This window comes from Peromyscus leucopus, chromosome 1 (genome assembly GCF_004664715.2).
Source record: "Peromyscus leucopus breed LL Stock chromosome 1, UCI_PerLeu_2.1, whole genome shotgun sequence".
NCBI lineage: Eukaryota > Metazoa > Chordata > Mammalia > Rodentia > Cricetidae > Peromyscus > Peromyscus leucopus.
In genome coordinates, this window is record NC_051063.1 from 119,538,192 (window position 1) to 119,564,767 (window position 26,576).

Below are 26,576 nucleotides of genomic sequence, written 5' to 3' on the forward strand. Positions count from 1 at the left end.
CAGAAAAAAAATAAATAAACATTACTAAACTATATTTTGGGAATTTGCGCAAAGCTTCTCATAGTACTTCCTGCTGAGAGGAGGCACTGGTAATCTTATGGGGATCTGAGAAAATATGAGTAATAGTCAAGTCCTAGGCAGACGGGCTATAACCTTTGTTGATAGGTACCATCTGTTAAGGTTCAGGAGGTCTGGCTTGATCAAATCTGATCCATCTTAACCTGGAACAAATCCATAGCTTCTTGCTTCCTGTGGAAACAAAAACAGAGCCTCCTTTCCAAAGCAACATATCCTTAGATCCATATTTTGAAGTCAAGATACCTTTAAAATATACGTATTGGTATAACTAAGCAGCCTTAACAATCAAATGTCTTTCTGCAGTAAAAAATTTCAAAGACTGTATAATGCAGACTCTGTGTGTGATTTTCATCTTTATGTGAATTATTTTTTATATTATTTTTATTTTCTCTTTAAAGACTTTATTTTTTAAAACTGTTTCTTTATATAACTGTCTGTATTCATTTTCCTCTCTCTTTCAAGCCTATGTACACGTTTACACACATTGTAAATAGTTTGGGGTTTATGTCATCTGAATCTGTCTTATTCTGAATGTATAATCCTTTTCTGGACAGGAGAGACTTTAAATTTCGAAACTGCATGGCCAGGATGAAAAGCAGCAGCTTTAGCTGCTGACTCTGCCCATTTCAGCTTTTCCACATGGTGGTAATTCACCTCCAGCTCTGGGCCTTGTGTACCATCAGCTCTCAGAAACAGTAGATCTATGCCTCCATTAAGCAGTTTTTAGCCCAGAAACATCTTTTTTTTTGTACTTGCAAAATCTAAATCCACTGTGCAGCATACTGGGCAGCTTGGAGACACTTCTGTGTACCTTGGTGAAATTCGACCTTGGTGCTTAGCTCAAGCCCACATGCTGTGAACCCACCATAGTGTAGCTCACAGCTTGCCTGAGCTACATATTTAGGAAACTGTTTTTAGCTTTGTTTTAGAATCTGTTTTTTAAAGCTTCCTCAGGTTTATGTGGATCAATGCCCAACAGTGAGTGCCAAATGTAGCCAGAAGATTCTCGGGTCCCACCAGCCATCCACAGTCGGGACAAATCTCTTACCCACAGTCTCTTGGAATGCTAATAAAATAATCACTCAGAAGCTTATATCAGTTATGAACTAGATGACCTATGGCTAAAGCTCCTTGCTAGGTAGCTCTTATCTTAAATTAACCCATTTTTATTAATGCATAAGTTGCCACATGGCCATGGCTTACCAGTCTGCCGGTATATTGTTCCTTGTGTGGTGGCTACTGTCTCTCCCCACATTCTTCCTGTCTCTCTCTTTGGATTTCCTGCCTACCCCTTAGCTGACTTGCCATAGGACAATCGGCTTAATGTATCAAAAATCAGAGCAACACATATTCACAACATACAGAAAGACATCACCCATCACAACAGGCTATCTAGAAGGAACCCTAATGAGGGCTCAGCATTGATAGAGTAGTAGAAACCAAGAGCCTTGGACCAGACCAATGACTCTTTGCAATGAACACTTGCTAGTAGAGATATTTGGACAAAGGAGTTCACAGCATGACCCACTGTGTCATACTGCAGCTTTCATGTCGAGATATTTTTAAGATTTTATTGTTTTTCCTTTTTTTCTCTTAAACTTTGTTTTATTTGGGGGTTGTGCAAGAGGGCAGGACAAATGCAAAGGAATTGGAAATGAATGGGATCAAGATACATGATGTTAAAGACACATAGAATAAATAAGTAAATAAATAAATAAGAAAAAAGGAAGAGAAAAAACTGATATCCTGTGTATTCAGCTCGCTTCTTTAACCTGCCTTTTAAAGACAATGGGACATCACACCTTACATGCCTTTGAATTCCCATGTAACCAGCTTTTACATTCTAAGCTTATGAATAACTTTCATTTTAAGCTATGTACTCTTCCAGGCCCCTGACCCAAAAGTATTCATTTTATGGTTAGAAATTCAGGAATCAGAAAATAGGTCAACAGTAACTTTATAAAATTAATATCCACAAGTGTTGAAGACACAGACAGGCATTGAATCATATTGGTTTGTTTGTTGCTGGGATCATTTGGATCAGTTAAAGTCAATGATTTAATTTCTTGTAAAAACACTACAAATTCTGTAAAGAATCTTGCATTTCTTCCCTGATGTTACACTTTTTGAGCTGTTCTGAAAAGACAAAGCAAAGCCTATTGTTGGAGGTATAGAAACACAGGCACTGAGAGACAGACAGACAGACTGATTTACAAAAACAGCATTCAATCAAGCACAGATTTAGGTTCACACATAAGACAGACAGAAATGACAGACTCAGGCAAAGAAGTAGAGTAATAAAGGTTGATTGGGGGGGGGTAACATATAACAAAGGAAAGTGCATTTAATTTCCTTTCTTTAGTGCTACATATTAACATTATTGGTGACTGAATTTATCGTTAATGTATTAAAACCTATGAGCACAAGACTCAGTGTTTTGGGTACATCATCTAGAAGCAATCGCAATTGATTTGCATTAGTGGAACTATCTCAAATAACCCATATTAATGTAAGAAATAAGTTCATTTAAGACCTATCAATGCACTACCTTCAAGGCTATATATATTCTGTAATGCTACAATAGCATACAATTTCATACTCGGAAATTGGAATTAGCAGAGGTTATCCATAAATTATACTTAACTATCAGCTGGTATACTATTCAAATGGAAACATTAAAATGGAAGAAATCAAAGCTGTAGATGTAGAAATAGCTGATCACAAAATACATATCTATGGGAACTGAGGTCTTGGTCATGTGATAGAACTCTAATATGCAGTTTTCTTTCTACCTTGATATTCAGGTAGTGATGAATAGTTTTAGATTCAAAATGATGATTGAACTTCTAACACAGACTGCTCCATGGGATTGTGTGCACTAGCAGATACTCAAATGTGTGTGAATTATACAGTCCATGTTCTATTGATACACAACAGCAAATATGTATTCATACTATTTCCAGTCATGAACATTATAGTTCATAGTGCCTATGTCTGTAATATCTCTATCTAGGAATAACTATTTCTTACGCTTCCATTTCAAACCTCATTTGAAATATCTGATATAATCCAAGTCAACAATTCAAATGGTAATTAGAGAATCAGTTTGATGAACTAGGCTTTTAAGCATATTTGCCCAAGAGGAATCATGTTTGGGGCCTTAATGTCCATTGAAACAGATGGAACCATAAGGGATATGGAGGGAAAGAGAATCATAAACAAAATTATTATGCCTTATTTGTCACCTGGATATAGGAACTCAGATGCAGGGCCTCAGGACACAGAGTGCTTAAGAATCCTCCAGAGCTGAACAGTGGGCTGAAAAACATGACTGAGAGAAGTACATGCATTCTTTACCAGTAACTACAGTAATAAAAAGAGATACCTAGATGTGTTCATGCATAAGTGATACATGGGTTTCTGTCTGACTCTTCATGCTGCACTTCACTCAGACTCCTATCTTGGAGACATAACAAAGATGCTCTCTTTGATCTTTGTCTTTTTGGTCCTGAAGCTTTCCCTCATTTTTTGCAGTTTGACTGACCCCAAGTGCTTCTGGAGAATAAAAGACAAGAGAAACCAGGAAGGAGATGAAGAGCTTGATTGTTTATTTTCTATTTACACAAAGCATGGATATGTAAAGAATGATCATTTCACTGGGAATCTAGACAAGAAGTAAGTACATCTTTCATTCATTAATTTTAGTTGATCATGGGAGATGATGTATTCTAGGTGTACTGAGAAATAGAACATGATTCTGTGTGTTCTCAATATGTTTTGCCCTCCCAGCTCTAGGATATAATCCAAATTTATTTCATCTTTTACTGCTGGTTATCTGCCTATAGCTAATGATTAATGAGATAGTTTGTATCTTGTTTTTTTTTTTTATCACTCTTGAGTCAACATTTCCAGGCAGAAGATGAATAAATGGCCCACACTTTCTACCATGCTCCTAGGAAGATTCCCTTAATATGACAATTCCCAACTCATCAAATCATGTGATGTCTCTCAGAAACATGAACCAAACACAGCTTTGAGTTTATTTCACAGAGACTATAGTAAGATGGTGTTTATCGGCCTGCTAGTGCTTCATCCATCAGCATAGATACCCAGTTCCTGCAGTTGGAATGTGGTGTATCCGCCCTGACTTTAAGTTACATCTGTTGAAAAGATTACAAATTTTGTTTTAAAACTCTGTCATAATTTCATAATTGTTGTGTTCTGTGACTCCTGCAGTTGAAATCAGGGATGAGAAATCTATTTCTGTTCACTAAAAAATTTATGCTTTCCTTTCCTTTACATTCTATTTCATAGGAATAGACACATTTTTGTTGTACTAACAATGTCAGGACATGTTTCAAAATTCTAAGTCAGAAACGTATGAAGCATCTACTTATCCTAGTACATAATGTATGCATTTGTTAGAAGAGGAGATGCCCCTGCAAGCAATCATTGCAATCATTTCCTATTTCCCTTTTCACATACTAGAATAAAATGTGTTCCTGTGGTACCTGCAAACATTTGAGAGAGGAGTACTAAAGTTACAATTTATGTCAAGTTTCCCCTGATGGAAGGTCATTTCCTGAATATAAATGGTCATATCTCTTTCTGCTGCATATATTTGATGTGTTAACTTTATTCCACATCTTTATCTCTTTTATTTTATTGAAAATAGATTATTCTCTCATATAATACATCCCAACCACAGTTTTCCCTCTCTCAACTCCTGAGGGAACCTCTCCTCCAACCATCTTGCTAGATCCTCCTTTGTTTCCTCTTCAGAAAAGATAAGACCTCCAAAAAAGATGAGCCAAACAAAACAAAACAAGATACAATGAGGCAAGTCAATTGTTGTATACAATTTTTGCTCTGTTAATCCTATCAATCCATGAGCATGGGAGATCTTCCCATCTTCTGATATCTTCCTCAAAATCTTTCTTGAAATACTTGAAGTTTTATCATACAGGTCTTTTACTTGCTTCATTACAGATACTCTAATATATTTTATATTATTGAGGCCTCTGTGAAAGATGTTGTTTCCTTGTTTTCTTTCTTACCCCATTAGTTATTTGCATGTAGGTTTGCTATTGAGTTTTTTTATTTAATCTTGTATCAACCTGCTTTGCTGAAAATTTTTATCAGTTGTAGGAGTTTCCTGGTGGAATTTTGAGTGCCTTTTATGTATATTATCATATTATCTACTAATAAGGATATTTTAACTTCTTACTTTCCAATTTGCATCCCATTGATCTATGTCAGTTGTCTCATTGCTATAGCTAAAACTTGAAGAATTATGTTGAATGGATATGGAGAGAATGGACAAATTTGTCATGTTTCAGTGGAAATGCTTTAAGATTATCTCTATTTTATTTGATGTTGTCTACAGTCTTACTCTAAATTCCCTTTATTATGTTTATAATTATTATGTTAGTATGTCCCATGTATCCCTAATCACTCCAGGATTTTTATCATGAAGGGGTGCTGTATTTTGATAAAGTCTAATTTGGCATGTCATATGTTATTTCTTTCTTTTCAGTTTAGTTATATGGTGGATTATATTTACTGATTTTCATATTTTGAACCATCTCTGCATCTCTGGGATGAAACCTACTTGACCCTGGTGGTTGGGCTTCTTGATATGTTCTCGAATTCAGTTTGCAAGCTTTAATTGAATATCTTTGCATCATGTTTATAAGGGGAATTGGTCTGTAATTCTCTTTCTTTGTTGAGTCCTTAGGTGGTGTGGGTTATAAGGGTAACTGTGGCCTTATAAAAGGATTTGGGCAATGATCTCTCTGTTTCTATTTTGTGAAATAAGTTTAGGAGTTTAGTCATTAACTTTTCTTTAAATACCTAGTAGAATTCTGCTTTAAACCATATAACCCTGTATGTTGATTTTTTGTATTGTTTTGTTTTCTAATTTAGTAGGATTTTTTATTTGTTTTGTTTTGTTTTAGAAGAATTTAATGACAGCTTGTATTTCCTGCAGGGTTATAGGTCCATTTAATTTTTTAGCTGATATTGATTAAACTGTGGTTAGGAAATTATCCCTATCTTTTAGATTTATAATATTATGGAGTACAAGTTTTTATAGTATATCATTATGATTTTCTGGTCTTCTTCACTGTCTCTTCTTATGTCCCACTTTATGTTTCTGATTTTGTTAATTTGAATATTCTCTCTGCCTTTTAGTTAGTTTTGATAAGAGTTTGTCTCTCTTGTTGATTTTCTCAAAGAATCAACTCTGTTAAATTGAGTCTTTGTATTGTTCTTTTTGTTTCTATTTTATTAATTTCAGTCCTCAGTTTATCTTGCCATCTGGTCCTCTTGGGTGTGATTTCTTATGCTTTCCTAAAGTTCAGGTGTGTTGTTAAGTTGCTAATATGAGATCTCTCTAATTTTCTTATTTAGGCCCATAAGCTATGAGTGCTTAAGTGCTTATTAAGCCTCCTACTTCCACTTTCATTGTATACCATAAGTTAGGTATGTTGTATATTCATTTTTATTAAATTTTCAAAAGTATTTAATTTCATTATTTTTGTCTCTATCATTTTTCCCTTTGGTATACAATTGTTCAGGTTCCATGAGATTTTAAGCTTTCTGTTGTTTCTGTTGTTGTTGATATCAGCTCCAATCTATGGTGGTTGAAGGGATACAGGGACTTATTTCAGTTTTCTTGTATCTCTTAAGACTTTTATTATGTTTGAGTATGTGATCAGTTTTGGAGAAAGTTCCCTGAAGTGTGGAGAAGAAGGTACGTTCTTTTGTGTTTGAGTAAAATGAACTGTTAAGTATCTGTTAGGTCTATTTGGTTTATAACAACAGTTAGTTTCAGCATTTTTCTGTGTAGATTTTGTCTGGATGACTTGTCCATTGATGAGAGTGGGATATTAAAGTCTCTCACTATTGTTTTGTAAGGATCAACATGTGACTTACTTTACGATGTAGTGGTGTTTCTTTTACAAATGGGGAAGCCTTGTGTTTAGAACATAGACATTAACAATGAAAGTGTCATCCTGGCAGCTTTTTCCTTTGATGAATATGTAGAGTCTTCTCCATCACTTTTGATTAATTTTTCCTTTGAAGTCTATTTTGGTAGAGATAAAAATGGCTACATATCTGATTGCTTCTCAGGTTCATTCATTGAGAATATCTTTTTCCAACATTTTACCCTGAGAAAATATGTATCCTTGATGTTGGGGTGTGTTTTTTGTATGCAGCTAAAGGATAAATCCTGTTTTCACATCCATTCTGTTAATCTCTCTCTCTCTCTCTCTCTCTCTCTCTCTCTCTCTCTCTCTCTCTCTCTCTCTCTCTCTCTGTGTGTGTGTGTGTGTGTGTGTGTGTGTGTGTGTGTGTGTGTGTGTAGCTTTTTATGAGGAATTAAGACCATTTTCATTGAGAGATATTAATGACCAATGAGTGTTAATTCTTGTTATTTTAGTGGTGGTGGTGGTGGTGGTGGTGGTGGTCGTGGTGGTGGTGGTGGTGGTGGGTGTGTATTTCCCTTCTTTTGGTTTTGCTGGTGTGGGATTATTTACTTCCTTTGATTTTGTGTGGAGTTAAGCATCTTGGTATGGACTTTTCCTTCTATGACCTTCTGTATTTCTGGATTTGAAGGCAGATATTGTTTAAATTTGACTCTATCATGGAACATTTTCTTTTCTCCATCGATGGTGGTTGAATATTTTTCTGAGTATTATAATCTGGGCTAGGATCAGTTTTTGCAACCTGTGATACCAGCTCTCAGTTCTGCACCCAGGGTTACACGGAGAATGCTTTGCAGGAGCGGGACCTAGGAAAATTTTTTTACTTAATAAATTCACATACTAACTATTTGGGTCATGCTCTTTTATTCTACTTTTCCCCAGCTTCAACTTTCCATAGCTTATATACATATACTACAGCAAACTTTGGCAATCAAAAAGGTTACAAGGCTATTTCTCAGGGTTACAAAGCATTTCTTTGTAAATAGTTTAGAGACACAAATAGCATACACTTGTCAGCTTTGATTAGTGACCAGTTACAGCTGCAGTAGTAAAAGTTTGGCTTGTAACATCATCTCTTAAAGGGAGAGTTTATGGGGGTTACAAAGGAAAAAGGGGTTACAGGAAAAAAACCTGTAATAAAATATTGAGAATTCTAAAGAAGAAGTAAAGAAATTGTGTACTATTCTACATTTCTTAAGTGTAACTAATACTATAGGATAACATTTTATGATCAGCAAAATGCAAAAAATGCCAATTTCTCCTGGCCCAGGGCACAGCCAACACTGGAAGCAGTTTCTAATTAGCCAATATGCAAGGGCAAACTTTCTCTGAGTAACCATGGAAACCCGTGTAAAGAAAGGGGGAAGCCAACTGTACTGATTCACATCAGCACTTTCCCCAAAGGCTGGCTGGCATAGAAAACCATCTCAGATCCAAAAACACATTTTCTGTCCTATATGTAGCCTCAGAACACAAGGAGGGAACCTTGTAGTTTTAAGTTCAAGGCTTAGAGGCCAGGCCATCTCCCTGAAATTCTGGCAGTCTGTGGAACTTCTCCCACAGCAACTAGACTTAAGCTGATTCCCTTTAGACTAGTTTAAATTAACTCATTAATTGTCTGCTATCTACATAAAATCCAGGACTTAAACATAAACAATTTGTAAACTGAGCCTAAAATCTTGTACCATAAACTGAGGTAAAAGTATATTTAAAATGTTAATTGCTCACGGAATATAGCCACATGTCAGTCTGTGCATTATCAACTGGTCCAGGCAGGGGAAGCCCAGGGCGATTTAGGTCACTTATGTGCTCCAAAATACTTTGATTCAGCAAAATCAAACATTCTGTAAATCCATCCTTGAGTGTAATCTGTGGAAGTCCAACTTGCAATCTCTCCACAGAGACACTTCATTTGACCAATTTTTCCTATCAGTGAGCTAATGATAGAGAACAGGCTTCTAAGTTTCTCACTGAATTGTGGAACAAAAGCTGAACTATGAGGACTTATTTTATTCAACAGAAATATGCAGTGTAGGGAGAATTCATCCTTCTGTCAATACACAGGCATAATTGTGCCAAGACACTGAAGAACACACTGCCAAGGTTATAGGACAAGTACCATGCCTGTTTTAGAGGGGTACCATGGTATCACACAAGAGAATTACAGACAGAAGCAGTCAGCTGTTCATAGGTAATAATTCACATATCCTTTGCTCATGAGTTTCCTTCAAAAGATAGTTGTTTTCTAGTGTGTCAGCTTTATGAATATTAGTTTTCACCTACTGCATATCTTTGCAGATTCCATCAATCAGTGGTCTCTTAGAGTCTGCACCATATATGTACAACCCCTCCTAGATTTTAGGGTTTCCATTGACCCTAAAGTCGTGTGTAATTTTAATTTGTCTGCATTTATATGTTACTTGTTCTTTTTCCTTTGCAGCTTTTAATATTCTTTTGTTCTGTAGTTTTAGTATTTTTATTGCTATGTGGCAACATCAAATCTTTTGAAATGAGCTTAAACCAAATCATATATTATCTGGTTACTCCCATGATCTTTGTGCCGCTGTTACACTAGCATATCTCAGGCAGGTCACCATTATAGATCTAAGGGTTTGTAGTTGGCTTATTGTTTACCTTCCTCTTTTGGTAGCATATAGAATATCTTCAAGTACCATGAACAGTAGTCAGTCGATATGAATTCTTTAGGTAAGCAATAGCTTGACTTCATTTTCAATGAGCTGGGTAGATGTCATCTTCAGCCATAAGGCTTTACTATCAGTTTATAAAGAGAAGGCTTGGCAATAGCCTGGCTTGTTTAGGTGTTCCCATGGTGTCCCTCTGGTTAGCTGTTTCATAGGATTTAACCCATTCCTGGCACCAATGAAGCATCATTGGGTGATAAAAGATGTCTGGCAGTGTTGGGCTCTTCATTATTTGGCAATTTCATTTAGATTGCCTTCATACATGTATGTATTTTAGGATGGTTATGCTGTTTTATATTTCCATACAATGAACATGGTTGAGAAAGTGTCTCCATAGTAGGATTTAAAGTTATCAGGGTTTATGTCCAAGAGTAGTGTGCTGGATAGTTTTATGTCAACTTGACACAATCTAACTCAATCTGAGAGTGAGGTACCACAAGAAAGATGATGTTGCCATAGGACTGGTCTAAAGGCATACCTGTAGGGCATTTACTTAATTAATGATTGATGGGGAAAGCCCAAGGCATTGTGGATGGAACCATCCCTGGACTGGTAGTCACAGGGAATATTAGAAAACAGGCTAAGTGTGTCATAAGAAGCAATCCAGTAAGCACCACCACTCCATGCCTGCCTGTCAGTTTCTGCCTGTTTTAGTTCCTGCTCTGATTCTCTTCTATAGGAACATGAAAATATAAGGCAAACAACCCCTTTTCTCCCAACTTGCTTTTTTGTCATGGTTTTTCACCACAGCCATAAAAACCCTGATCAAGACATGTTGATGTTGATGTAGATCTATACCAAGTTTCCTGGCGAGCTTCCACACTGATTTTTTTTTTACTTTCATATATATATAATTTTATTTTATTTTATTTTTTAACATTTTTTTCCTTTTATTTTATTTTACAATACCATTCAGTTCTACATATCAGCCACGGGTTCCCCTGTTCTCCCCCCTCCCACCCTCTCCCTTCCCCCTAGCCCACCCCCCATTCCCACCTCCTCCAGATCAAGGTCTCCCCCGAGGGGACTGAGATCGACCTGGTAGACTCAGTCCAGGCAGGTCCAGTCCCCTCCTCCCAGATTGAGCCAAGCGTCCCTGCATAAATCCCAGGTTTCAAACAGCTAACTCAGGCAACGAGCCCAGGACCTGGTACCACTGCCTAGATGCCTCCCAAACAGATCAAGCCAATCAAATAGTGCTGTAAAAGTTTGAACTCCCATCAGCAATGGATGAGCATTACTATTACTCTGCATTCTTGTACCATAAGTTGTCATTAGTTTGGTTGGTGTTGGCCATTCTGACTAATAGATCAAATTTCAAAGTACTTTTGATTTGCATTTCTGTGATGAATAAGGATTTTTAATATTTCCTTATGTATTTCTCAGACTTTTGTATTATCACTATCAAGAATCCTTTTTAGACCTGTACTACATTTTTGGCATAATTTCTTTTTTTCTTTCTTCTCAATATTTATTATTCTTTCATCCATTGTATCCTGAGCACAGTTTCCCCTCCATCAACTCCTCTTATTTCCTCCTCTTCATGTCTTCTCTCCCACAATTCATTCCTCTTCAATTTCCATTCAGAAAGAAAAGACCTCCCATGGATATCTACCAAAGACAACATAACGAGTTACAATAAGACTAGGAACAAACCCTTATATCAGGGCTGAGCAAGACAATCCAATAGAAGGAAAGGGGTCCTAATGGCAGGCAAAGGAAGTCAGATATCCCCAGTCCACTGTTAGGACTCCCCCCAAAAAAAAGAAACAAGCTAACAACAATAATGTATTTGCAGATGACCAGCTATGGTGATTGAAAGTTTTGCTGGGTATAGTAGTAGTCTGGGTTGGCATCTGTAGTACTGTAGAATCTGCAGGACATTTTTCAAAGCCCTTCTAGCTTTGAAAGTCTCCCTTGAGAAGTGGGGTGCAATTCTAACAGATTTGCCTTTGTATGTTACTTACTTTTTTTTTCCTTACAGCTTTTGATTGATTCTTTGTTCTCTGTGTGTAGTGCTTTGATTATTATTTGGTGGTGGACTTTCTTTCCCTGCCCAATGTATTTGGTGTTCTACAACCTTCTTGCAACTTTATAGGTGTGTCCTTCTTTAGGTTAGGAAAATTTTCTTTTAATGTTTTGTTAAATATATTTTCTGGATCTTTAAGCTTGGATTCTTCCTGTTCTTTTCTTATTATTCTTAGTTTAGGTCTTTTTTCAATTTAACTTCTTTATTGCTACTTTGAGGGTTTCATGTTATATACCAGAATTCTGCTCAATTCTTGGTCCCCCATGCCCTCCCCTCACCCCTGCAATGCCCCCCCACAAAAGAAAATTTTTTAAAAATCCAAACAAAACAAGCATGAAAACAAAAAAAAAAACAAGTACAAACTAAACCAAAAAAAACCTCTTCACTTCGACTTCTCCTACTGTCCTGCCTATCCAACACCTCTTCATTCATCCTGGTGGCATTGGGAACCCCAGTATGTCATACAGTATACCCTTTTGTCCAATCAGCTTTACTAACAAATGTTCATTGCAATGAGTCACTGGTCTAGTTCAAGGCCTCTGGTTTCTGGTACACTATCTACACTAGATCCTCATGGAAATGCCTCTGTGATAACCCATGGCCACCTCCAAATCATGGAGATCCTGCAGGTATTGTCCCACAGGACCAGTCCCTTCATGAGTTCCAGCAGATCCTAGATGGAGTAGATATTTGGGTGGGCCGTCCCAAGACCCAGCTATGGGCCTGGGTGGTAGCCAGCTGGTTAGTTTGGCCACTGGTTCTAGCCATCTCAATTGAGGGGCCAGAGCCAGCTCCCCTATGCCTATGACCTGAGGTCATCTTTCCTGTGGTGAAGGGTGGAGCCAGCCCTCCCAAGTGCAGGGGCCAGCACTCCAGAACCAGCTCTCTTGCTGCAGTGTCCAGTGAGAGGTAAAGCCAGCTTTCCCTTTGCCAGTGTAGGGCAGAGCTAGTTCAGCATGGCCCTGATTTCATCTTGCATGTTTCCTATGGGCCCAAAGTGATATGGGCCACAGACATCAAAACAGACCCCAGCAATAATTAGAATATGGACCCAGACATGGCCCTCAGCAGTAGCTTAGATGCAGATGACATTCTGCCTCTGGGTTGAAGCACTGGCCACTCAGGTCAGGATGGTTCTTGTCCAGGATACCATCAAAGCCTCAGGTTGTAGCACTAACCCTAGGCTTCTATATTACCATAGGTAGCAAAATGGGACTCAGACTTTAGCACAGACCCCAGCCATGGTAGGATCACATACCCAGACATGGTCCTAAGCAACAGCCTGGTCTGGATGTCACCATTGCCTCAGGTGGCGGTACAGGTCACTCAGATCATCACTGGCCCCATTGGCAGTGTGGCACCAACATGCCTCCAGAATTGGGTTTCTGCACAACCATTGTTGGTAACTGGGACCTAGGACATAAACACATACCCTGGCTGCAGTAGTGCCCTAGACCCAGACATGGACCTCAGCTGCAGCTATGGACCAGACATCGCCATGACTCTGGGTAGCAGCATAGGCCACACAGATCTGCATGTTCTTGGTTGCATCATGCCCCTCAGACAGCAACCTGGACTCAGGCAGCAGACATGCCCCTGGGCATCCTCATGGTTCTCAGTAGCAACAGAAACCACATACATCAATCCAGACCCTGTCCACTATAGGACCACAGACCCAGAAATGGCCTTCAGCAGGAGACTGGACCCAGATGATACCATGGCTCCAGGTGGCAGATCTGTATGGCTTCTGCGGCAGCATGGCCCCCAGACTCCAACAAGGCCACAGGCTGTGACCCAGGCCTCCATGTGGACACTGGTAGCAATTTGGGCAATAGACTTTGACACAGACCCCAGCTGCAGTTTGACCACTGACCCAGACATGACCCCAGGCAGCCACTTAGCCCATTAGATATCCTGTCTCCAGGGAGAAGCCCCAGCCACTCAGAGCAGAACGATTCTGGCAGCAGCATAGACCCTAGTCACCAAGAAGTGGCCCAGCCCCAAGGCTCCATGTGGCCTTTGGTGGCAACATGGGCCACATGAAAGACTTACCTCACAATGCCCACTTCACTTGTATGTGGCAATTTTAGAGAAAATACTTCTAACATCTATCCTATTTAGTGAGTCCAAAGTTTTGTACCTAATTCACTTTTATCCTAACTTATACGCCCAAGCCAAAACTAATTTTTTAGGCCTTAAATCATTTTTTTACAAAAATTTAAGTGTTTATGTCTCTCAACCTTATAATTTTTTTTATTTCTTTTTAAGATTTATTTATTTATATGTATACAGTGTTCTGTCTGCACATATCCCTGCAAGCCAGAAGAGGGCACTAGATCTCAATATAGACAGTTGTGAGCCACCATGTGGTTGCTGGGAATTGAACTCAGGACCTTTGGAAGAACAAGCAGTGCTCTTTAACCTCTGAGCCATCTCTCCAGCCCCTCGACCTTATAAATTTTATACCTCCTTTGTGAGTTTCTTTTCTGTATTTGATAACGAGGTAAACAATAAAACTGCAACTATCTCATCTTCAACCCCATCACAGACCTGATTCAGATATAATATAAACTGAGTTAACAGGAAGTGCAGAGCAGGCAACTTCTAAAACTATAAGAAATGACTGAAATAGCCAGTTGCCTGGACAGTCATGCTAGCTACCTCTGCAATATTGGGGCATCCATCTTCATCCTAAAAGCCTAGAATATCTGAAAGACTTTTCTGTGAAGCAGGAAATTTGAAGAACTGTCCCACCTTGTCTTAGCAAAGCTTGGCAATTTTATCCCTTTGTGTCCTGCTTTTCCAGTTTGCACAGTTTACTTTTATACTTTTAGCAGTTGAGGACAGGGCGAATGGCTAGCTTTGCCACAATGAGAGCAAATTCCATATAGACATTCTTCCATGCCCATCATCCTTTTTTGAAGTAGATTCATTCTGCCAAGAGTAGACATGTCTCACTGTCATGAAAAGCCTTAGGCATTTAAACATCTTAAATGCCATATTCTGTAAGTCTCCGAAGTGTTTGAAGACCACCTGTCTATCTAAAATAAATATCTGTATGACCTTGAAGCATACCTTACATGAGTACATATACACTGATTGTTGTATATGACTAACCACTAACCTACATTTCTTAATTATCCTAAAAGGTTTGTAATAATAACTTTCAGTAACCAGAAATTTACATTGTATTGGTAAATCAACTGGATAAGTACAATGCCTTAAATAATAGTAAAAACATATATACAATATGGTAAAAATAATCTTAAATTTATATCAATACACAAAATATCATAAATAGGAGTAGAAATATATAGAGTATGTTCTAACAAAGAAAACCTTAAATTTGTGTCAATATACAAAAATCCATACCAATGTAAAATATTTGAGATTAATAGTTGCTTTTTAGTTTCAAGGAAATTCAATAATCTACCCTTTTATTCTATCCTTTCCACAGCCTCCTTTTTGCTTTTCAGAAAGAGATCCTTGAATATAGTCTCCTTTGTTCAGCTTTTTTCCTGACCACTACCAACAACAACTTGTAACCAACCTCCCTAAAATGACAAACATCCATATCCCACTGGATGATCAAAAACCACCCACCCTACCTCTTGGGAATGTGAGCATCATGTTCTCTAGACTGTTTTTTGTTGTCTGGGGGTGATGGGATCTTTTGTGGACTCTGAGAAAATTAGGATAATCAAGTTCTGGGAGAGCTAGCCATAACATTTCTTGTCTAGTCTCTGTGCACAAGGTTTTATGCAGACCTGGCTAAAATAGTCTGTGAGGCTTCACTGTTTCAGCCAGCAGCCTTGAATAGATGCAGAACTCTTAGGAAATTGCAACAGAGTCACTCTGAGAAACTGAATCATCTGGGCCATCTATTTTCATTGGTGTCTGGTCCCCTTGCTCTGAAAACACACAAACTATCAAAGGTACAGTATGTACAAGTGAGTTAAAATGATTTTCTGTTTTATGTTTGAGCAGGTAAAATACATGTTACCTTTCTTGTTTTTATAGATTTATTTCTTTATATCTGTAGCAGGGTTCAGAGGGTCTTTCCTGATCAAACCTGATCTCTATCAACCTTTAAGGATCCATAGCCTTATATTTTCTATGGAAAAAAGCATAACCTCTTTCCCAAAGCAGTATGTTTTTTACTTCATTTTAAAGTTAAGGCATTCCTAAAGTATCTAGGCTGGTATAATTCAGCAGTCCCTCTTACAATTCCATTTCTCTCCGCAGCTATGGTAATCAAAAAACTCAAAGTCAACAAGACACCATATAGGATCCAGATGCTCAGTGTATTTTTCATCTTTATGAAATATCCTTTTTATACTGTTATTCTCTCTTTAAAGGCATTATCTTATTATTGATAAACTATTTTTTCTATTATTGTCTGTACTCATTTTCTTTTTTTATTAAGCCTACACATTTTTAAACACACTGTAGCCTGTTCAGAATTTTTTTCTGTCTGGATCTGTCTTTACCGGGCACCTGCAGCATTCTCTGACCATTTGAGACAAATCTTTCACTGCCAGCAGAGCTACCACATGGTTCAGCTTAGTTCATGGTGCTGGTGCATGACCCTGGTAGCTGGCGCCAACCTGCAGGCAGCAGCTGGTAGTGCAGCCTCTGTATGCCAAGCATCTGCCCACCTGAGAGATTACAGGATAGAAAGCCACATCTGGCTTTTTGCCCAGAACTTTTCTTAGCTTTCTCAGGCCCTATGTTGGATATTTGAGCCCCCAAGTTGAATGCCATATGGAACAGATTTTTCTTTGGGCCACCAGCTCAAAATATGACACAGAGACTTATAATTAATTAGGAAATCTTGGTCTATAGCTTAGGTTTGTCCAACTAGCTCTTATAATTTAAATTAACCAGTTTATATTAATCTATGTTTTTCTTTGTGGCTTTTTTACCTTTTTTCCATATTGTTCCTCCTGTTTCCTCTCTGAATCCTCTAGCATCTCTCCCATGCCTGTATTCACCTCCTCTTCTTTTCTCTCTGCTTGGAAGTCCCAAACCAACCTAACCAATAGCCTAGCTATTAGCCATTCAACTCTTTATTAGACCAATCAGAAGGTGCCTTGGCAACAATATTTTCACAGTGTACAAAAAGACTATTCCACAACAACAGACTTCAACACAAACCTTGGCTGTATTAGGGCCACAGACACAGACATAATCCTCAGCAGTAGCCCATGTGTAGTGACTATGGCCCCAGATGGCAGCAAAGGCTACTGAAATCATGATGGCCTCCACCCCTAAAGAACAACATGGCCACGGGTGGTGGCCCTGCCCACTGAAATCATCATGGCCCCTGATGGCAACTGGAGCCATAGAGAGCAACACAGACCCTGGCTGTAGTAGGGTCATGGACCCAAACGTGAGCCCCAGATGAACCCCTGTACCAGACATCACCATAACACTGGGTAGTATAATATGTTCATCAGATTTGTATGGCCCCAGCTGCAGCATGGCCCTTGGGAACCAATATGATCCCAGGTGGCTGATCAAATCCTAGACAACCACATAGCCCTTGTTTGCAACAGGATCCATGGACATCAAATCAGACCTTGGCTGCTATAGGACCAGGGGCACAGACATGGCTCTTGTCAGAAGCTTTGCCCAGACATCATCATGTTCCCTGGTGGCAAGCAGAGCCCCCATCGCCATACTCCTCAGTGCCTTCATTTCTTCCTTTCTGTCTCTTTCCACAGCACATGAACCATTCAGCTCCCTTTCTCTCCCATTTCTCCACCACATATTTGCTGATCATAATGATACATACCTGCCTAGTGCCACTAGGTAAAGAGAAGACCAATGGATATCTCCCTACCTGCTGGGGCTGGCTAGCCCTCACATAAACAGAACTGCATGGGGGTCATGGATTTCTTCCTGCATCCAGGGCTTTGAGTGCCCCAACTTGTTAGCTCACACTTGAGCAGAACTACAGCTGAGTCCACATTTGTCTTCCCACGAGGAAGCCCTTAAGGGCCCTGGTTGGCTAGCCCCCACTTAAGCAGAACTCAGGTTTAGTCTTCTTAGTGTTCTACATATTTCCTGAATGGTTTGTTTCATGAATTTTTTCAATCTAACACTTTCTTTGACTGGTTTATCCATTTCTTCCATCATATCTTTAACTCTTGTTATTCTCTTTTTCATCTCTTGTGAAATGAAATGGTGATGCATCTATGTAAAGTTTCTGTTTGCTTACCTAGCTTTTCCATTTCCAGGATTCCCAAAGTTTGTGTTTTCTTTCTTGCTTCTGTTTCCATTTTCAGATCTTGAACCATTTGATTCATTTCCTTGAACTGTTTGTTTTTTCTTGTCTTGCTTTAGAGGACTTATTTATTTCCTGTTTAAGTACTCCTCTCATCTTCATAAAGTTGGTTTTTAGGTCATTTTCTTGTGCTTCAGCTGTGTTAAGAGTATTCAGAGCTTGCTGTAGTAGGATAGATGGGCTCTGTCAGTGATATATTACTTTGGATGTTGTTGGTTGTATTCTTACGCTGGTAAATAGGTATCTGGCTTTGGGGTGATTATAGGCCTAGGTGCCAATTTCTGACTTTGTCTTGGTTGGGTGGGTATTTTATTTCCTTGTTTCTGTTTCCTTCCCAGTCTTCTTGCCAGTGTGACTGGCCAGCAGGGTATCTCTGCCTGCACTGGGGGTTGAAACAAGGCAATAAAGAAGGGTATGGGTTGGGGAATGATGGGTGTAATCAAGAGAGTGAGGAGCATACACAGACAGGCACCCTACCTGGAGCTTTGGTGCCTGGCATGGCCTATGGTCAAACAGGGGACCTGAGACTGAATTGGGAGCTGGGATATGGTGAGGAGGAGGGAAGAGGGATAGGGGATAGGGTATTTGGACACTGAGAGAGTGTGGGTGATCCATGGAAAGATGGGCTATCTGGAGTTCTAGTCAAGAAGGCATGGCTTCTAGTCAGGAAGGTGCCTCTGTTGAAGTTGCAGGCCAGGATATGGTGACATGGAGGGGAGGAACAATTGAAAGTAGAGTGGGCAGGCACTGAGAGGTTGGGGGCAGTCCATGCATGGGTGGCCTACCTAGAGTTCTGGCAGGAAGAATGGCCTCTAGTCCAGAATGGTGTCTCCACACTTTACCACATTTTTAAATTAGGTTATTTGTCTTGTGATGTCCAGTCATCTTTTGTTTGTTTGTTTGTCTTCTTTGTATATTTTAGATGTTAGTGCTCTTGGAAGCTTAGTTGCCCGCCCCCCCCCAAAAAAAAAAAAACCTTCACCCATGTTCTTGCTTTCACTCTGTGAAAGATGGCACTCTTTCCATACAAAGCTTTTCAGTTTCATGAGATTCAACTAATTTATTGTTGTTTTGGGTTTCTGCCAGTGTTGTGTTCAAAAACACTTTTGCTGTGCCAATGAGTTCAAGACTGTTCCCCTATTTTCTATTTCATCATATTTAGGTATCTTGTCTTAAGCTAAGCCCTTTGATCTACTGAGAATTACATTTTGTGAAGGGTGGTAGGTATAGATAAATTTGTGTTCTTTATTCAGCTATCTAGTTTGGCTTGCACCATTTTATTAAGATGCTTTCTATTTTTCCCAGCATGTATTTCTGGCTCCTTTATCAAAAATCAGTTACCCATAGGTCTATGGGCTTATGTATGGGTCTTCAATTACATTCTATTAATCAAAATGTGTTTTTTGTACCAATATCATGCTGTTTTTATTACAACAGCTATGTATTACAATGTAAGATCAGGGATGCTGATGTTCCTAGGAATAATCAAATTATTTATGATTGTTTGAGCTATCCTGGGCTTTTCTTTCTTTCCATATGAAACTGACAATTCATTCCAGAAGTAACACAACTGCTGTGGGATGGTCTGTATGTGCTCTGATTGGTCAATAAATAAAACACTGATTGGCCAATGGCCAGACAGGAAGTATAGGCAGACTAACAAAGAGGAGAACTAAGAGAACAGGAAGGAGGAGGGAGACACTGCCAGCCACCGCCATGCCAAGCAGCATGTGAAGACACCGGTAAGCCACGAGCCACGTGGCAAGGTATAGATTTATAGAAATTGGTTAATTTTAGATGTAAGAACTACATAGCTAGAAGCCTGAGCCATTAGGCCCAACAGTTTAAATAATATAAGCATCTGTGTGTTTATTATAAGTGGGCTGTCGGACTGCTGGGGATTGGTGGGGTTTGGTGGGACCTGGAGAGAAAACCCTAGCTACACACAACTAATTTATAAACAATGCCCTATATTATTTGACATATTAAACATTCACAGAACAGTAATAGCAGTGGGTTAATTGAGAAACTGACTTTTAGCAATGCATGTACATCTCCAGTGCAGAATGGCAAGGACCTAGAAAATATGCTATAATTTTAAGCCTCTCTGAAAAAAGGGGATAATTGTAGGAGATAAAGGAAGAAGACATGGCAGAAAAAAGTTATTCAAGAAGAAAAGTAAAAGGATCATAGATGCTTAAGCAATTCAATACCAGATACACAGACACAAGCCATGTCCAGGTATTTGAATATGTACTGTAGTCACAAAGCAGGGCAGAAAATCAGAACACTAAGCAAAAGCAAAAATACTCATACACAAACTACTGAAATGATATGTTATGGTTAAATAAGATTATCAAACTGTATAAAATTATACCAAAGCAGTTATAACCAGTTAAAATTTGTTAAATGAAAGACAAAACCTCAAGTGAATATATTAGAGAATTATGACATTTCAGGACAAATCTGAACCTAGTAGTACCCAGGGCCAGTTCTGTGATACCCACCTAAGTGTATAGGATAATATGACTCAGTACAACCTAAGGGTCCTTGTGAAGTGAAAGGAACTCATTCCTCTCAGGAAGAAGTTGTAGCTATAACTAACTTTATACCTTGCATCATTCAATATTTCAAAGCCTCAAATAAAAAATGAAAAGTAGAAAACTTTGTGGAAGCAAGGAGGAAAAGTGATTATTGTTATGCTATTTGCATGATTCATGACTCCACTAGAATTTTCAGAGCTGTTGACACAGAAACAAGGACACATACTCTTCATACCCATAACAATGTCATGACATTGACCAGTACTGCCTCCATGTAAAAAAAAAGTATAGCTATCCAGATAACAGATAACACAAATTATTTTCTACATATTATAAGTATTAGAATTACCACATAAATGTATGAAGAGATCCAGTGTTGGCCAGGGCTTCTTTTCTGTTCCATGGAATGCATACAAACATTCACAGTGTTCTCAGAAAAGAGTGGAAATGTAGAAAATTTAAAAATGAAAGAATCCCATTGATAGACAATATACCCCCACCCCCTCAAAAAATAAAAATAAAAAAATGCTTTGAGAATCTTCATATTTTCTCCATGTTTCATATCCTAATGTGCCACAATAATAGGACCTATGAGAGTCATCATAACCCAGGGTCAAGAAAAAAAGAATCCAGTGACGAACCCAATATGAGTGTGATTAAGTTTATCATGTTTGGAACCTAGTCTCTTATTAATAGTGTCCTCTGTTTTCAGGTTGACACCAAAGAACATCCACTTGATATTCTCTCTTTATTTTGCCATGGAAGAAATCAACAGGAACCCTCATATTTTACCAAGCATTTCTCTGCTAGTTGACATTAACTGTGATCAGTTTGCTAGATATGTAAAAACTGTTTTGTCCTCAAGAAGAATTGAAACTTTTCCTAACTACTACTGTACAAAACAGAGAAGATACTTAATTGTACTTACAGGACCATTGTGGAGAAAATCTGCCATTCTTGTGCCACTCCTGTACGCCTTCAGAACTCCAGAGGTAAGAGTGGGTGGATTACTTTAAATGAATTAATTTTTCCCTTCAAGTTAACTTTCTGGCTACCAAGCACAATTGAAAGGCAGAGACTGGGTATGTGTCTATTCTGATCCATAAACCATAAACACTCAAACATTTTCTGTGGGGAAACATAACTTAATCACAAATGGGCATGAATGAACTGTGAAATGTTTTACCTGAAAACTTAGTTTATCAGTACTTGTTTAGATAATAACAAGAAATTAGATATGATTTTAATAATTAGATGAAGAATTCATACTTTCTAATTCTCCCCACATTTGCTTAGCACACTTAGATCTTGGACTGATTGTTATGCATTCCAACATCTTCATATTGTTGCTTATGTTCTATGTCTTTCAGCTTTACTATGGTCATTTTCAACCTCTCCTGAATATTCATGAACAAAATCCTCATCTCTACCAAATATCTCCCAAGGACACATCTCTAGCACTAGCTATGCTATCGCTAGTGGCTCACTTCAAATGGAACTGGGTGGGGATGATCATTTCAGATGACGACCATGGAATTCAATTTCTTTCTGAATGGAGAGGAGAGATGCAAAGAAACATTGTCTGTTTAGCATTTGTGACTATGATCTCAACAGATTCAATGTTATACTTTAAAATGTTAAATAAGTATTATAACCAGATCATGACATCATCAGCAAAAGTTGTGATCGTTAATGGAGACAAAGAATCTCATCTAAAGTGGAACTTTATCCTATGGCAATCTCTAGACATTCGGAGAATCTGGGTCAGTGTGTCACAATTTGATATGATCACAGTTAGAGGAGATTTCTTGCTTAAATCCCCTCATGGGACTCTCATTTTTTCACATCAGCATTCTGAGGTAACTGGTTTTAAACAATTTCTGCAGACAGTGCACCCTTCAAACTACAGTACTGAAATTTCTCTTGCAAAACTGTGGTGGACTTATTTTAAGTGTTCTTTACCATCATCTAATTGTAACAAACTGAAGTATTGTTCAACAGAAACCCTACTGAAATGGTTATTTAGGACACCATCTGGAATGGCCATGAGTGATACAACTTATAACTTATATAATGCTGTGTTTGCTGTGGCCCACTCACTCCATGAGGTGCTTCTGCAACAAGTAGACACATGGTCCAATAATGCTGGGAAGGAACTGGAATTTGACCCCTGGAAGGTAGTGTGTCTTACACTGAATAGCATGTGTCTCATAGAGATGATATTCTTAGAGGGAACCATAAGATCTAAACTCATGTAAATAAGGAATCTTTTTCCTAATTGCATATGTGCCTGTACCCAAGCACTGCATGTAAGGTAGATCATGTTAGTGTCATCAATGATGATGCACTAAACACTGGCACCCAAGTCAGCATTTTACAATCTAAGTCAAGAAATTTTGCTCAGATGTTTCAAACACACACACACACACACACACACACACACACACACACACACACACACACACATCTCATGTTTTTAATATTTGAATAAAAATCTTTTCTCACAAAATTATTAAATGGTAATAAGAAAATGACTTATCTTTCTGTGATCAAAAAGTTGCTGATCAATGTAATGAAGAGACACAAAATAATATCAAGTAGTTTTGCCACTTTTTGACCCACTAAGGATCTCAATTTACTAGGTTATGATCAAATAATACTGTTAGTAGAAAGAATTAGAGAGTGTGTCACTGCTATTCAAACATATATTTCAGGTGTGCATATGTTAAGGCATGAATTCCAGCAAGAAAATTGTATTTTTAAGCATATTGAATCTTTTTTATATGAACTTTATTATTATTATTATTATTATTATTATTATTATTATTATTATTATTATTTTATTTTATTTTACAATACTATTAAGTTCTACATAACAGACACAGATTCCCTTGTTCTCCCCCTTCCTACCCCCCTCCCTTCCCACAACCCCACCCCAAATTTCCATCTTATCCAGAGTAAGGCCTCCCCCAAGGACTGATATCGACCTGATAGACTCAGTCCAGGCAGGTTCAGTCCCCTTCTCCCAGACTGAGCCAAGCGTCCCTGCATAAGCCCCAGGTTTCAAACAGCTAACTCATGCAATGATCCCAGGACCTGGTACCACTGCCTAGATGCCTCCCAAACAGATCAAGCCAATCAACTGTCTCACCTATTCAGAGGGCCTGATCCAGTTAAGGGCCCCTCAGCCTTTGGTTCATAGTTCATGTGTTTCCATTCATTTGGCTATTTGTCCCTGTGATTTATCCAATCTTGGTTTCATCAATTCTCACTCATATAAACCCTCCTCTTTCTCACTAATTAGACTCCCGGAGCTCTACCCAGGGCCTAGCCGGGGATGTCTGCATCCGGATTCCCCAGTCCTTGGATGGGGTTTCTGGCACAACTATTAGGGTGTTTGGCCATCCCATCACCAGAGTAGGTCAGTCCCAGCTGTCTCTCGGCCATTGCCAGCAGTTTTTGTGGAGATATATTTGAGGATTTTTGTGGGCCGCTTTAGCATTTTGTTTCTTCCTTTTCTCATGTGGTCTTCATATACCATGGTCTCCTATTCCTTCTACTCCCTCTCTGTTCTTGATCCAGCTGGGATCTCCCACTCTCTTTCCCTCCACCCTCGCCCTTCATTGCTCCCACTCATGTCCAGGTTGTTCATGTAGATCTCAGCCATTTCTCCATCATTGGGTGATCCTCGTGTCTTTCTTGGAGTCCTGTTTTCCAGGTAGCCTCACTGGTGATGTGAGTAGCAGTCCAGTCATCCTTGTTCCACAACTAGTATCCTCCTAGGAGTGAGTACATACCATGCTTGTATTTCTGAGTCTGGGTTACCTCACTCAGCATGATTTTTTCTAGATCCATCCATTTGCCTGCAAACCTCATGATGACATGTTTTTCACTGCTGAGTAGCATTCCATTGTGCATATGTGCCACAATTTATTTATCCATTCTTCAGTTGAAGGGCATCTAGGTTGTTTCCAGGTTTTGGCTATTACAAACAATGCTGATATAAACATAGCTGAGCAAGTGCTCTTGTGATATGATTGAGCATTTCTTGGGTATATGCCCAAGAGTGGTATAGCTGGATCTTGGGGGAGATTGACTCCCAATTTTCTAAGAAAGCGCCATATTGATTTCCAAAGTGGTTGTACAAGCTTGCATTCCCACCAGCAGTGGAGAAGAGTTCCCCGAGTTCCACATCCTCTCCAGCATAAAGTGTCTTCAGTGTTTTTGATCTTAGTCATTCTGACAGGTATAAGGTGGTATCTCAGAGTAGCTTTGATTTGCATTTCCCTGATGACTAGGGATGTTGAGCAATTCCTTAAATGTCTTTCAGCCATTTGAGTTTCCTCTGTTGAGAATTCTCTGTTTAGTTCTATAGACCATTTCTTAATTGAACTGTTGGGCATTTTGATGTCTAATTTCTTGAGTCTTATATATTCTGGATATCAGTCCTCTGTCAGAAGTGGGCTTGGTGAAGATCTTTTCCCATTCTGTAGGCTGTCGCTTTGAATTGTTGACCGTATCCTTTGCTCTACAAAAGCTTCTCAGTTTCAAGAGTTCCATTGATTGATTGTTTCCCTCAGTGTCTGTGCTAATGGTGTTATATTTAGGAAGTGATCTCCTATGCCAATGCATTCAAGACTACTTCCTACTTTCTCTCCTAGTAGGTTCAGAGTAGCTGGATTTATGTTGAAGTCCTTGATCCACTTGGACTTAGGTTTTGTGCACAGTGACAGATATGGATCTATTTGCAGCCTTCTACACATTGATATCCAGTTAAGCCAGCACCATTTGTTGAAGATGCTTTCTTTTTTCCATTGTACATTTTTGGTTTCTTTGTCAAAAATTATATGTTCATAGGTGTGTGGGTTACTGTCAGGGTCTTCAATTCTATTCCATTGGTCCACATGTTGGTTTTTATGCCAATACTAAGCTGTTTTTATTACTGTAGCTCCATAGTAGAGCTTGAAGTCAGGGATCCTGATGCCTCCAGAGTTTGTTTTACTGTACAGGATTCTTTTGGCTATCCTGGGTTTTTTTTTCCATATGAAGTTGAGTATTATTCTTTCCAGGTCTGTGAAGAATTGTGTTGGTATTTTGATGGGGATTGCATTGAATCTGTAGATGGCTTTTGGTAAAATTGCCATTTTTACTAAGTTGGTCCTTCCTATCCATGAGCATGGGAGATCTTTCCATTTTCTGACATCTTCTCTAATTTCTTTTCTCAGGGACTTAAAGTTCTTGTCATATAGGTCCTTCACTTGCTTGGTTAGTGTTACCCCAAGGTATTTTATGTCATTTGTGGCTATTGTAAAGGGTGATGTATCTCTGATTTCCTTCTCAGTTTCTTTGTCCATTGTATATAGGAGGGCTGCTGATTTTTTTGAGTTGATCTTGTATCCTGCTATGTTGCTGAAGGTGTTTATAAGCTTTATCAGTTCCTTGGTGGAATCTTTGGGGTCACTCAAGTATACTATCATGTCATCTGCAAATAGGGAAAGCTTGACTTCTTCCTTTCCAATTTGTATCCCCTTAATCTCCTTATGTTGTCTTATTGCTCTGGCTAGAACTTCAAGTACTATATTGAATAAGTATGGGGAGAATGGACCACGTTGCCTCGGTCCTGATTTTAATGGAATTGCTTTGAGTTTCTCTCCATTTAATTTGATGTTGGCTGTTGGCTTGCTGTAAATTGCCTTTATTATGTTTAGGTATGTTCCCTGTATTCCTGATCACTCCAAGACTTTTATCATGAAGGGGTGTTGGATTTTGTCAAATGCCTTTTCTGCATCTAGTGAGATGATCATGTGTTTTTTTTCTTTGAGTTTGTTTATATGGTGTATTACATTGACAGACTTTTGTATGTTGAACCAACCTTGCATCCCTGGGATGAAGCCTACTTGATCATGGTGGATAAATTGTTCTCATGTGTTCTTGGAGTCTGTTTGC

General features: G+C 38.7%; 1 protein-coding gene across 1 annotated transcript in view; it reads left to right on the forward strand.

Moving 5' to 3' along the window:
* Positions 1–3,553: 3,553 nt before the first annotated feature.
* LOC114696149 (vomeronasal type-2 receptor 116-like) overlaps positions 3,554–26,576 on the forward strand; it is a 42,539-nt gene continuing 19,516 nt past the window's right edge. Inside the window, exons 1-3 of the mRNA XM_028873707.1 lie at positions 3,554–3,753; positions 21,343–21,622; positions 22,001–22,807. Coding sequence (XP_028729540.1) covers positions 3,557–3,753; positions 21,343–21,622; positions 22,001–22,807 — 1,284 coding nt within the window. The 5' untranslated portion in view covers positions 3,554–3,556. The remainder of the gene's footprint in view (positions 3,754–21,342; positions 21,623–22,000; positions 22,808–26,576) is intronic.